The following is a 14,163-nucleotide window of genomic DNA, read 5'->3' as shown; positions in this document are numbered from 1 at the left end:
CACAGAGATAAATATACCAGGATAAAGGAGAGGTAATGATAAGAAACTATACTACTGAACTCATAACACCACACTGTCTAGTCCAGGGGTGAGCAAATTGGGAGGGCTTCAGTAGTCCTGAAGTGGGGGGTACATTGGCTGATTAGTGAAGAAAGAGAAAAATGGCTATGCTCTTGAATCTCGGTGCCAAGGAGAAAATACAAGCTCAGGAGGGAGAGACCTGCCAGAACATAGCGACATTATTGTAAGCAAGGCTTAACCATGTGTTTTTCGGTGGACCAGGGAAAGGAGCTGCTTTTTCTGTGGCAGGCCTGGGGGAGCTGCTTACTCTGTGGCAGAACTGGACATAGAAGCAGCCTCTGCGGTGTTTCACAACCCAAGAAGAGCTGCCATCCTCAGGCCTCAGCCCGGGAGGAATTCCTGCTGCTGCCGGATCCCTATCGAGGGAGAGAAATCACAAAAGTTGCCTGCTGGGAGAAAAGAAGTGGTGAGGTAGGGGAGGAGAATGAGCAAAGACGCCAGAGAGAAGGAAGAAGTGGAGGGGAGAGAGAGGGAAAAGGTGAGGTAGGGAGAATAAAGACAAAAAGTGTAAAAAAAAAAAAATTAAATAAGCAAATAAAAAACATGAGAAAATAAAGTTTGTGAAAACTAAGAAAACTACTAAATGAGGGGAAAATAAGAAAAATTAGTGAAGAGAGTAAAATAAATAAATTAAATAAATAAAAGTATTGGATAGGGTGGGATGGAGTTTTTTTCGGTTCCTGAAAAATATTGGCTGGCACCTAAGTTTTTTTTAAAAAATATTTCAGCCTTTACCATTGTGGTATGACTGTGTGTCCAGATTTGGTGTAAAGCGTGTGTAGCTATATTTGTTTGTGTGCTTTAGTCTGTGTGCGATGTGGTCTGTCTGTGTGCCTGTGCCTGATGTGGTTGTCTATGCCTCTCTCTGTGGTGTGTGTCTGTCTGGTATGTTTATGTCTCTGTGCCTGTCTGGATGATGGATTTCTGTCTCTCTATGGGATGTCTGTGTCTGGATATGAGGTAACTATGCCTGTGTTTGTTAGAGTACGAAATAAGGTCACCCAATCAGTTTGGATGTGGGGTAGCTGTGTGTCTGGGTAAGAGGTATCCGTTTCTCTCTGGGTTTGGGGTGCCTGCCTTTTTATTTATTTAAAATCTTTTCTATACCGTCGTTAAGGTAGGTACCATCACAACGGTACCTATCTTAACGACCGTGTGTGCATTTATACATAAGAACATGCCATACTGGGTCAGACCAAGGGTCCGTCAAGCTCTGGAATTTGTTGCCAGAGGATGTGGTTAGTGCAGTTAGTGTAGCTGGGTTCAAAAAAGGTTTGGATAAGTTCTTGGAGGAGAAGTCCATTAACGGCTATTAATCAAGTTGACTTAGGGAATAGCCACTGCTATTAATTGCATCAGTAACATGGGATCTTCTTAGTGTTTGGGTAATTGCCAGGTTCTTGTGGCCTGGTTTGGCCTCTGTTGGAAACAGGATGCTGGGCTTGATGGACCCTTGGTCTGACCCAGCATGGCAATTTCTTATGTTCTTAAGCCCAGCATCCTGTTTCCAACAGTGGCCAATCCAGGCCATAAGAACCTGGCATGTACCCAAAAACTAAAGTCTATTCCATGTTACCATTGCTAGTAATAGCAGTGCCTATTTTCGAAGTCAACGTAATTAATAGCAGGTAATGGACTTCTCCTCCAAGAACTTATCCAATCCTTTTTTAAACACAGCTATACTAACTGCACTAACCACATGGTCTGGCAACAAATTCCAGAGTTTAATTGTGCGTTGAGTGAAAAAGAACTTTCTCTGATTAGTTTTAAATGTGCCACATGCTAACTTCATGGATTGCCCCCTAGTCTTTCTATTATCCGAAAGAGTAAAGAACCGATTCACATCTACCCATTCAAGAACTCTCATGATTTTAAACACCTCTATCAAATCCCCCCTCAGCCGTCTCTTCTCCAAGCTAAAAAGTCCTAACCTCTTTAGTCTTTCCTCATAGGGGAGCTGTTCCATTCCCCTTATTTTGGTAGCCCTTCTCTGTACCTTCTCCATCGCAATTATATCTTTTTTGAGATGCAGCAACCAGAATTGTACACAGTATTCAAGGTGGGGTCTCACCATGGAGCAATACAAAGGCATTATGACATTTTCCGTTTTATTCACCATTCCCTTTCTAATAATTCCCAACATTCTGTTTGCTTTTTTGACTGCTACAGCACACTGAACCGACGATTTCAATGTGTTATCCACTATGATGCCTAGATCTCTTTCTTGGGTAGTAGCACCTAGTAAGGAACCTAACATTGTGTAACTATAGCATGGGTTATTTTTCCCTATATGCATCACCTTGCACTTATCCACATTAAATTTCATCTGCCATTTCGATGCCCAATTTTCCAGTCTCACAAGGTCTTCCTGCAATTTATCACAATCTGCTTGTGATTTAACTACTCTGAACAATTTTGAATCATTTGCAAATTTGAATTACCTCACTCGTCATATTTCTTTCCGGATCATTTATAAATATATTGAAAAGTAAGGGTTCCAATACAGATCCCTGAGGCACTCCACTGTCCACTCCCTTCCACTAAGAAAATTGTCCATTTAATCCTACTCTGTTTCCTGTCTTTTAGCTAGTTTGTAATCCACGAAAGGACATCACCACCTATCCCATGACTTTTTACTTTTCCTAGAAGCCTCTCATGAGGAACTTTGTCAGACGCCTTATGAAAATCCAAGTACACTACATCTACCGGTTCACCTTTATCACATGTTTATTAACTCCAAAATAGTGAAGCAGATTTGTGAGGCAAGACTTGCCTTGGGTAAAGCCATGCTGACTTTGTTCCATTAAACCATGTCTTTCTATATGTTCTGTGATTTTGATGTTTAGAACACTTTCCTGGCACTGAAGTCAGGCTAACCGGTCTGTAGTTTCCCGGATCGCCCCTGGAGCCCTTTTTAAATATTGGGGTTACATTAGGTATCCTCCAGTCTTCAGGTACAATGGATGATTTTAATGATAGGTTACAAATTTTTACTATTAGGTCTGAAATTTTGTTTTTTAGTTCCTTCAGAATTCTGGGGTGTATACTATCCGGTCCAGGTGATTTACTACTCTTCAGTTTGTCAATCAGGTCTACCACATCTTCTAGGTTCACCGTGATTTGGTTCAGTCCATCTGAATCATTACCCATGAAAACCTTCTCCAGGACGGGTACCTCCCCAACATCCTCTTCAGTAAACACCGAAGCAAAGAAATCATTTAATCTTTCTGCGATGGCCTTATCTTCTCTAAGTGCCCCTTTAACCCCTCGATCATCTAACTGTCCAACTGACTCCCTCACAGGCTTTCTGCTTAGGATATATTTTAAAAAGTTTTTACTGTGAGTTTTTGCCTCTACGGCCAACTTCTTTTCAAATTCTCTCTTAGCCTGTCTTATCAATGTCTTACATTTAACTTGCCAACACTTATGGATTATCCTATTTTTGTCTGTTGGATCCTTCTTCCAATCTTTTGGCTAAAATAGCTTCTTTCACCTCCCCTTTTAACCATGCCGGTAATCGTTTTGCCTTTTTTCCACCTTTTTTAATGTGTGGAATAGATCTGGACTGTGCTTCTTGGATGGTATTTTTTTTTTTAAACAATGACCATGCCTCTTGCACACCTTTTACCTTTGTAGCTGCTCCTTTCAGATTTTTTCTAACAATTTTTCTCCTTTTATCAAAGTTTCCCTTTTGAAAGTTTAGCACGAGAGCCGTGGATTTGCTTACTGGCCCCCTTCCAGACATTAATTCAAATTTGATCATATTATTATCACTATTGCCAAGCGGCCCCACCACAGTTACCTTTCTCACCAAATCCTGTGCTCCACAGAGAATTAGATCTAAAATTGCTCCCCCTCTTGTTGGTTCCTGAACCAATTGCTCCATAAAAATGTAATTTATTCCATCCAGGAACTTTATATCTCTAGCATGTATCGATGATACATTTTCCTAGTCAATATTGGGGTAATTGAAGTCCTTTATTACCTCCCATTATTACAGCACTACCTTTTAGCAACTTCGTAAGAAACAAAATGGGGGCTTTCAGCCACTAGTTGGCAGTGTGGCTGCCTGGTGAACACCCTTCACATATATAAATGTGTGTGTGTATATCAAAATATAGTATGATCAGGGAGAAGAGGGATGCAAGATGGCACTATCGGAAGACGTGCTGTGAGGAACTCTGGGTCACCGTTCTCTCCATTTGCGTCTTACCTGATTTCTTAATGGTTGAGCAGAAGGGAAAGCTGCCAGTCTTTTCCCCTTTACATCTGCAATGGACTCTGCTTCACCAGCAATTCCTCAGCTTTTCTAGCCATTTTTGATGTTGGGGGCTGCTCTTGTTGCAGTGGCTCCTGGGGGAGCAATATCGCGGCCTGACACCGACACAGAGGTGTCATTGAGCCCCAACCTTCACTGGCAGTTGACGTGGCAATGTCATTCCTTTGTGCCTCTGACCTGGCGGGTTGTGTCCCAGTAGGAATTGCAGGGGGCAAGATGACACCAGAAGAAACTGAGCAAATCAGCTGGTGGAAGAGTGAGGAGCCAGCAGTTATGTGGAGATAACGGTCATTGTTCTGTGGCTGTTGTTGATCAGTGCTCTCCCGCAGTACGTGTTTCTCCCGTGCCACAGGTTTCCTCCATTTTGTTTGGAGGATTCAGCCTCACTCTCCCAGCCACTAGATCTTCCACTCCCAAACCTTCTCCCCATAATGCTAGATAACATATGGACAGTTCTATCTTCAGTGGAATATATGCTTTTAATGCTTACTAGTAACATTAATCACATGTTCACTTGGACCCAAGTCCAAGAAGGAAACATTGGTGGCCCATACGGACCAGATTGAGAAGCTGGAACAAAGGATAGGAATGTGGTACATCGGAGGATTGAAAACCTGGAGAACTCTGTTAGACATCAATTTACATGTCTTAAATTTCCCTGTGAGTGCCATGATTTCTCCAGTTGAACTTTTCACTTCCTGTATTTGTGATACGTTGGGCATTTCTTCTGGGACCATGACTAAATTAACTAAAGCTTTTTTTTCTGCCTGTTTCACATATTGGGAATAGGAATGGTGATCAAGAGATTCCTCAGTTGACAGCTGAGACTCTGGATGTTTCAGCATTGTTGGAATCTACAACTGTAGATGAGGCTCACCGGGCCACTTTGTTAGTAACATTTGCCTCATTATAGATCCGGAACCTTGTACCACGATTATTTTTTCGTGCTTCTAATCTGTATTTGTGTGTTTAGAGTTTGTATATTTCCTGATTTTTGCAGTGCAACGCAAGATCATTGAAAAATTTCTGGCAATTCGGCAAGAGGTGGCTCCCTTGGGGGCCAGATTTCTGCTTCTGTTTTCTATGTAAATGATTGATTTGTTTTCCTACTGAGAAGTTTATCTATTTTGAGCCTTCACAGTTGCATTGTTTTATTGATTCTGGAAGCACCCAAGATAGGGTTTCCATTGTTTGATAGGTTTTTGGGTATGAAGGTGTACAGTGGGATATCCTTGGATTCTATATTTAGAGCTTAATTAGCTCTTCTAGACTCAGTTTTTTTCCTTTTGTATTCTTTCCTGATTGTTCTCCCTTTATTTTCCCTTGGGTTCCTCCTCAAATATATTGTGGACTTAACTGCAACAATTTATAATTTGTATAATTTGTATTTCATTTATTGTATATTTCTGCATTAGTGTTGTGCAAGTTTAATGCTTGTGTTATAATTTGAAAATATGTAAAAAGTCTAAAAACATGTAATATAATCAATTAATAACATTTGTAAAAAGACTAATTACATAGGCTCTCTAATATAAACTGATTTCGATACAGAATCTGTAGAATTACTTTACCTGTAAAGCAAGAGTTTTCTCATTAGTTTTCCTGTCTGTCTTATGCTAGACTAGTAGACATACCTATAAGAGCCCAAAAATGTTTACTGTAAATTATTTTTAAGAATTTTAAAATTTAATTTTGATATCTTATTTGTTTTAATGTGATGTACTTTATATAATTATGAATGTAAAATGTGTGTCGCCTAGGCATGAGTATAGGCGATTTATAAATTGTGTAAATAAATAGCTTACCTCTAATTCATCTGCCTGTTCTGTGTGCTGTTCTTCATTTCCGTTGCTTTTAGGCAAGTATGTCATTTTTAACCTAAGATTACCTTTAACTCGGGATTTGTGACTGAAAAAGAAGAAAAAAAAACTTATGTGATTTACAGCTCCATCATTTTACACAATATCTATATGCCTGTTGCACCAACTGTATTCACAGTCAGGCAAAGTTGCTTACCTCTACCAAGTATTCTTTGAAGAAAGCAGATCACCAAGTTACATGATTGTGCTTCTGTTGAGATTTCTGGAAAGTGGGATGGGAAACCCTTTCGCTGCCCATGTGTGTTAGTTTCTGTTGCGGCCCCATAGTTCCCCTCTATCCTTTAACTTTGGGAGAACTATAAAGGCGAGGAGAGTTGCCAACTATCCTGATGTTTCTGGACTATACAGATGTTTGGGGTACTGTAGGGAAAAAACAAGGGAGGGCTAAAATGTTTAGAAATATCCTGATTTTAGCCCATCTGTTTAGCATCCAGTTCTCCTCTGTGAGTATATAATACAAAGTGTGCTTTGGTACCTACTCTATATTCAATATGTGCAGGATGTATTTATTTTGTGTCACTTGCATAGACCTCAGTCCATATTTCAATTAGAGGCCTAAAACATTTTATAAAACAGTAGATTGGCCCATGGGCTTGTAAAGGCAAATCTTTTTTGGCTTAAATAATTTCGAGAACTAGTGGTCATGACACAAGGCTCCTAGAGGGTTGACGTGGGAGTAACAGGAAATATTTCTTCATAAAACTGGTAGCAGATGCATCAAACAACCTCTCCAGGGAGGTGGGTAGAAGCAAAAGTAACAATTCAAAAAGCCTAATACATATATAGAGGATCAATAATTGCAAACAAGTGAAGTGGAAGCCAGAGATCAACTGGGTCTATGACACTATAGCATGAATTTAATGCAACACACTAGATGGGTCTTATATAATTCTATAAATTCTGCTCAACCTCTTTTCTGCCCCCAATAGTGGATTCTTCATAGTTAGAAAGGATAAATCTCTAAGACTCTGGGCAATAAGTATATTCTCTTCTTATGAGTGTCAATAAAGACGCTCAACACTGTAGTGGTGCTCCAACAAACTCTACTGAATAATTAGTTCAAATATGAACAGTATGGTACTTGATACAAGTCTCTCAGCAAATATCCAGAAAACAATTTCAAATATTAAATCTGTGAATCTGTGGTTCTTTCCTTCTCTAATGTTGCCCCACTAAAGCTGTAGCAATAGGGTCCTGTTTTTGGTGATTTGCAATCTATCATTTAAAACAGCCATGGTATCAGAAGACTAAAGGGTGACCAATGTGATGCCAATTTTTAAAAAGGGTTCCGGGGTAACCCAGGAAACCATAGACTGGTGAGCCTGTCAGTGGCATACCAAGGGTCTCTGGCACCCGAGGGCCAATGTATTTGTGTGCCTCTCCAGCACCCCCCTATCCTTCTTAAGGTCACAGAATAGACAGAAGAATTTTGGGGAAGGGGAGCAAGCCAAAATGACATTTCATCATATCACACCCACCTCCATTACATGGCCCCCTACTTTAAAATTGGCTATAAAAAAAAAAGGCTCAATAAAAAAGTCCCAAGGGTCTTCTGCATAATTTAAAAAAGCTGGCTAGTTTCATCCTTCTAGTAAAATTACTATTAAAATTATTTGATGGCCTCATTCAACTAATTCTATATGGCTATGACAGTGAAGTCTGGAATATATACAAAAAGGGACAGAATGTCAATATAAAACCCTCACCTCCAGTTCTTTACACATTGTGAATCCACAGAAATTCCCAAAACAATGGAGCTTGGATGTTTCCCTCACAGCTCATCATACAAAAAAATTATATTTTCAAATTCTGGTGTCACCTCACAAACGCCTTCCACTGTCAGACATACTGTGAAGTTACACCAAACCCCTCAAAAGACACTCAAAAGCTATACAGCAAACCTATCATAACAGTAGTAACACCAAGGAATCAAACAAGAACCCTTCCTGTGAAAAAGCACAGGTAGCTATTATAACTGGGTCCCAGAATACCAATACAAAACCTACTGGGGAAATTAAACAAACCCAATGACTTTAGATCCCTAAGACCCTACATGCAAGCAGAATCTCTCACCTTGATCACATGTGCAGAGCAGAGACAGACCCTCAGCAAACACAGAATAAAGGATCACAAATTAGAACCAGCAATATACAGACAAAAACTGAAAGAGAAACCCCAGGAAGACAGAGTCTGTGTGTAACAATGGAAAAACAGAACCACTATTCCTCATAAAACAAATGCAATCAAGAAACAAAGCACCAATTATAACAGTAGAATCATACTAATAAAAGAACATTTCAAAACTGATAAATAGAATAACATTTTTTAAAATCATATACATTTTTTAAAATTTCCCAAGCACCAATAAAATATTTCAAAACAGCAGACATCAAATAACAGCCAATAATTACAACTAGTAGGGATTTTAAAAAACCTCCTGCTGTCCATACCAGGGAACTCTTGATTTCCAGTCACCCTGAGACTGTCGGGGATTGGTGGGCTATGGCACTGCTTCTTCCTCTGTGCAGGCCCTGCGGTATTAAAATTTTGCGGGACTTCCAGTTCCTCCATGCTACTCTTGCACATTCTCAAAGATAAAAGCAAGTTTGCTTACCGTAAACGATGTTTCCGTAGATAGCAGGATGAATTAGCCATGCTGTCATGGGATCTGTCAATCAGGCCCGGGAGGCGGAGCTTGCCAAAGCAGAGAACAGAGCTTTGCTCTCTGCGGCTGCGCGTGTGTTCCCGCGCAGGAAAGTAACGGAATCTCATCAGTCTGTAATTAAGCTGTAGTGTAGTCGAAGACTAGGTGACTGCCAGGGAGGAGGGTGGGTCAGCATGGCTAATTCATCCTGCTATCTACGGAAACATCGTTTACGGTAAGCAAACCTGCTTTTTCCCGTCGATAGCAGGGCTGAATTAGCCATGCTGTCATGGGAGTCCCAAGCTCCCGATCACGTCGTTTATGATATATATGTTTGGACGTGATCTTTGACAGTGTGGCAGTCACCGTGGACAGGAGGATAGAGATTGCAGTATTGCTTGCCCTATCTTCGCATCAGTGGCTGTTTGCTGGTCAAGGCAGTAATGAGATGTGAAGGTATGCAGTGATGACCATGTAGCTGCCTTGCAAATGTCTATGGGTTGCACATTCTTCAGGTGTGCTAAGGAGGTTGCTACTGCTCTAACTTGGTGAGCTTTAGGAGTAGACTGTAAATGTAAATTCTGTTTGTCGTAGCAGAATTTTATGCACTGCGCTATCCAACTGGAGATGGTGTGTTTAGCCACTGGTAGTCCAGATGCCTTTGGGTCAAAGGAGACAAAGAGTTGAGAAACTCGGGAGTCCGAATTCGTTCTGTCTTTGTAGTGTATTAAAGCTCTCTTACAATCCAGTGTGTGCAGTAGCTTTTCCCTATCGTTTGCATGCGGTTTAGGGAAAAAAGTTGGTACTTCCATTGTCTGATTGAGATGGAATGGGGTAACTACTTTGGGTAGGAAGGACGGGTGAGTCCGTAGAACTACCTTCTGGTAATGAAATTGCAAGTATGGAGGATAATGGATCAAAGCTTGTAACTCGCTAACTCTTCGTGCTGATGTTACTGCAACCAGGAATACCACCTTCCAGGTGAGGTATTTAATGTGTGCCAAGTCCATGGGTTCAAAGGGATAAAGCATGAGCTGTTCCAGAACTGTGTTGAGGTTCCATGGAACTGGAGGTTTGGATATCGGAGGAAGAATGTGTGTTAAACCCTTCATGAAACGAGTCAGTAATGGGTGATTGGATATAGGAATGTCATTGATTGGTCTATGATAGGCGCCTATGGCGCTGAGGTGAACTCTAATGGATGATGTTGCTAGACCAGCTACATATAGTGTATGAAGATAATCAATGAGCAATCCCGGGGAACAGTCCAATGGTGGTACACCTTTGGAAGTGCACCAGGCAGAGTAGCGTTTCCATTTATAGCTATAATTTTTCCTGGTTGAGAGTTTTGATTGTAACAAAATGAATTGTGCTGAAGTGGAAACTCCTTGTTCTGTCAGAAGGAGCCTTTCAATCTCCAAGCTGTCAAGTGTAGAGATGAGTGTAGCGGGTGTAGGAGTATTCCTTGATCTTGGCTGAGAAGATCTTGACAATTCGGTAATAGAATTGGATCCTTGATGGATAGTCGAAGCAGGAAACTGTACCATGGCTGCCTCGGCCAGGCCGGGGCTATGAGTATCAGTTGAGCTTTGTCCGCTATACACTTCTGAATTGTTCTTGTTATGAGAGGTATGGGAGGGAAAGGCATAGAGAAGGCCTGTCGTCCACGGAATGAGGAAGGCATCTTGGGCGATCCTGAATTGGCTTGGTTGTATGGAGCAGAAGTTGGGAACCTGTGCATTGGTCTCTGTTGCAAAGAGATCTATCGAAGGTGTTCCCCACTGCAGAAATATGTCCTGGACTAGTTCTGTATTGAGTGTCCATTCGTGAGGATAAAAGATGCGGCTTAGTCTGTCCGCTCTTGTGTTGCAATTCCATGTAGGTAAGTTGCTTGGAGATGTATGCAATTCTTGTGAGCGTGTTCGAAGATTGTCAGGGTCTCCTTGCAGAGGGACCATGAACTGGACCCTCCTTGTTTGTTGATGTAAAACATCGCTACTTGGTTGTCTGTGTAGATCATGACCCTGCGCCCTTTCAGGTGGTCTTTGAAGACTCGCAGTGCATTGCGAATCGCTCTGAGTTCCAGTAGATTTATTTGTAGATTCTGTTCTGAGATCGTCCATAACCCTTGGGTTTCGTAAATCTCGAGGTGTGCACCCCATTCCCTTGCGAGACACATCTGTGGTTAGGACTGCATTGTGAGGAGGGGGGGCTGAACAATGCTCCTTTGGACAGGGTGGAATCTAGGAGCCACCATGCTATATCTTTTTTCATTTCTGCGGTCAGCGATACCTTCTGCGTCAATGGTTGTGAATGCTGTTTCCATTGGCGCTTTAGACCCCATTGTAGGCGTCTCATGTGTAACCTGGTGTTGAGAACCGTGAAGTTCGCCGCTGCCATGTGGCCCAGAATTACCAAGACTTGTCTTGCCGACGGCCTCTGAGTATGTTTCAAGGTGTGTAGAAGTTGACAGAAATGTGTATGTGTTGCGCGCGGTGGTTTCTTCTGCGCCATGCGCACCGGAAGCGCTAGGTTGTGCGCAGATGCCTTTCTCGGCGCCGATGTTTTGTTATGCGCAGAGGGCGCCGTAGTCCCGGAAGTTATCGGCGCCGAGGTTTCCTTCTCTGATGAGGTATGTTGCGGCTCTACAGGCTCTGAGGATTTCTGAGAATCCATTGGCCTTCGTTTTTTTGTGCTTCCCTTCCCTCCCAGAGTAGAGGATTTAGGATCCAGCGACAAAGTTCTTTTCCTTGATGGAGCCGATAAAGTTAGCGGGCCAGGCGATGAATGAGCCTCCGACGGATCTCTTGAGGCAAAAAGTTCCTGAAGCCTATACGCCCTTTGTTTTAATGCTCTAGGTGACATCTTAGAGCAGAATTCACAATCCTCTCGATTGTGATGTGGTCCGAGACATTTGTAACATCGGTCGTGTCCGTCCGAGACCGACATTACTTTACCACAAGGACAGGGTTTAAACCCCGGTTTTGACATTTTAATTCTTTCTTTAAACACTGAGGAGAGATCAGCTCTGCGTGCGATCCCGCTTGCGGAAAAAACAGACTGAGGAGATTCCGTTACTTTCCTGCGCGGGAACACACGCGCAGCCGCAGAGAGCAAAGCTCTGTTCTCTGCTTTGGCAAGCTCCGCCTCCCGGGCCTGATTGACAGATCCCATGACAGCATGGCTAATTCAGACCTGCTATCGACGGGAAACATATATATGCCAATCACTAAAAATTCAAGTTTATTTATTTATTTTTACCATTGCTGTCTGATCTTAGTTTTCTAATCGGTTGGTCCCATGCTCCCTCCCCCCCCCCCCCCCCCCCCCCCCCCCCCACATTCCCTTTTTTGGTCTTTTGCCAATTCTTTTTACAGGGTCTCATTTTTTTCTGTTTCTTCTCTCTCTATCTGCCTTCTTCCTTTCCTCCATCAAACACACACAGGCTCTCATTCTCACATGCTGTCTTCTCTCTCACACACACATTCAGGCTCTAACATACTGTCACACACACTGGCTCTTTTTCACATGCTGTCTCAGTCACACATACACAGGCTGTCATTCTCACACACACACACACAGGGCCTCAGCCTCTCTCTCACCTCTGGGTCTCCTCTCCGAGAGTTGCTATGGGATGGGCTCCGCGGTGGCCCCGATATTCTCAGGCTGCAGCAACGTGGGATCCGAAGTCCAATGTGGTGTCACCCGAGGTCTCCATGGCTTGTCCTCGTTTTCCTTTCCCTTCTCGCATGAATGTTTTTGCCCTCAGTGAGTTACCGACCGCCCCCTAGCCTACAACTTTCCACCATTCAGGGGCTTCCCTGCTCCGTTACTCTTACCAATACATATACTCCCAGTACTTACTGGCCTGCTATCAGGCCTCCTCTTCTCTGGCCACCACGAGGTGGGATCCACAATGGCCCTGCCACAGACGCTGTTCCTCTTCTGCACATGGGCCAATGCTCCTCCCCTCCTTCCTGCCTACAGGGCTCTGGCAATGTTTTTCTTCAAGGGCCGCACAGGCAGGAAGGAGAAGGAGCACCTGGAGGTTTGGAGGTGCCTTGTTTTTCTTCAGGCTATGGTGGGATGAGCTCCACTCACCCCACTGATATTCCTACTGTGCATGGCCACACACACAGTTTAGAGGGAACAGTGGCCAGCACACAAGATAGGAAGGGTACACTTCTCTGCTCAGCCGCTGGTAAGATGAAGTCCACTGAAGGCCACATGGCCTGTCTTCCTGTTTTTCAGTCGCCAGTGAGATGGCGATCCACCAGCAGCTGCATGAGCCTCCTTATGTCCACCATCAGTGCCCCCCTATAGACCTGCGTCCAGGGCATTGGCCCCCCCCCCCCCATGGTTTGCCACTAGAGCCTGTTGCCTGTACCGGGCAAAATGGTCAAAATTCTTCTTATAAAGCAAAATTACTGACCAATTGCCTTAGGTACATTAATATTACATAGGAATATATTTGCAGTTCATTGTAAATTGATTTAGATTAACTATGTCTTTGTTTAAATGGGGATAATTATATAATTATTTCAATGTTAAACTGCATCCTATTGTATGTTGCCTAAATTTTGCCTGTAATTATGGTAAATCTTATAAATAAATAAATAAATAATTACTGACCACAAACAGCCATGGCTTAAATAGGGGGAGAGTCAACATGGGTTTTATAAAGGGAAGTTTTGCTTAACCAATTTACAAGGTTTTTTTGGGGGGTTTTTTTTTGAGGGTGTAAAACATGTGGACAAAGGTGAGCTGGTTGATATAGTATATCTGGAATTTCAGAAGGCTTTTGACAAAGTCCCTCACGAGATACTCTTCAGGAAATTGGGAGGTCATAGGATCAGAGGCAGAGTCCTATTGTGGATTAGTAATTGGATAAAAGACAGGAAACAGCGGGTAGAACTAAATGTTCAGTTTCCTGAATGGAGAAAGGTTGTTAGTGGTGTGGCCAAGGTGTCTGTATTAGGATCTATGCTATTTAGCATATTCATAAATGATCTGGAGAAAAGAAAGAGGAGTGAGGTGACCAAATTTGTAGATGACACAAAATTGTTTTAAGTTGTTAAACGGCAGTGGATTGTGAAGAACTGCAGAAGAACCTTGTGAGATTAGGAGTCAGGGCTTCTAAATGGCAGATGCAATTTAATGTGAACAAGTGCAAAGTAATGCACACAAGGTAAAATAATCCTAACTACAATGCTGGGTTTCTTGTTAGGAGTCACCACCAAGGAAATGTACCTCTGAGTCCTTGTGGACAATATCTTGAA

The 14,163-nt window shown here is 42.4% G+C and overlaps 1 protein-coding gene across 1 annotated transcript in view; it reads right to left on the bottom strand.

Moving 5' to 3' along the window:
• NEDD4 (NEDD4 E3 ubiquitin protein ligase) overlaps positions 1-14,163 on the bottom strand; it is a 582,598-nt gene that overhangs the window by 293,181 nt on the left and 275,254 nt on the right. Inside the window, exon 8 of the mRNA XM_029574322.1 lies at positions 6,166-6,268. Coding sequence (XP_029430182.1) covers positions 6,166-6,268 — 103 coding nt within the window. The remainder of the gene's footprint in view (positions 1-6,165; positions 6,269-14,163) is intronic.

Source organism: Rhinatrema bivittatum, chromosome 13 (assembly GCF_901001135.1).
Source record: "Rhinatrema bivittatum chromosome 13, aRhiBiv1.1, whole genome shotgun sequence".
NCBI lineage: Eukaryota > Metazoa > Chordata > Amphibia > Gymnophiona > Rhinatrematidae > Rhinatrema > Rhinatrema bivittatum.
Note: the sequence above shows the minus strand (reverse complement) of the source record. Positions and strands in the feature narration are given on the sequence as shown.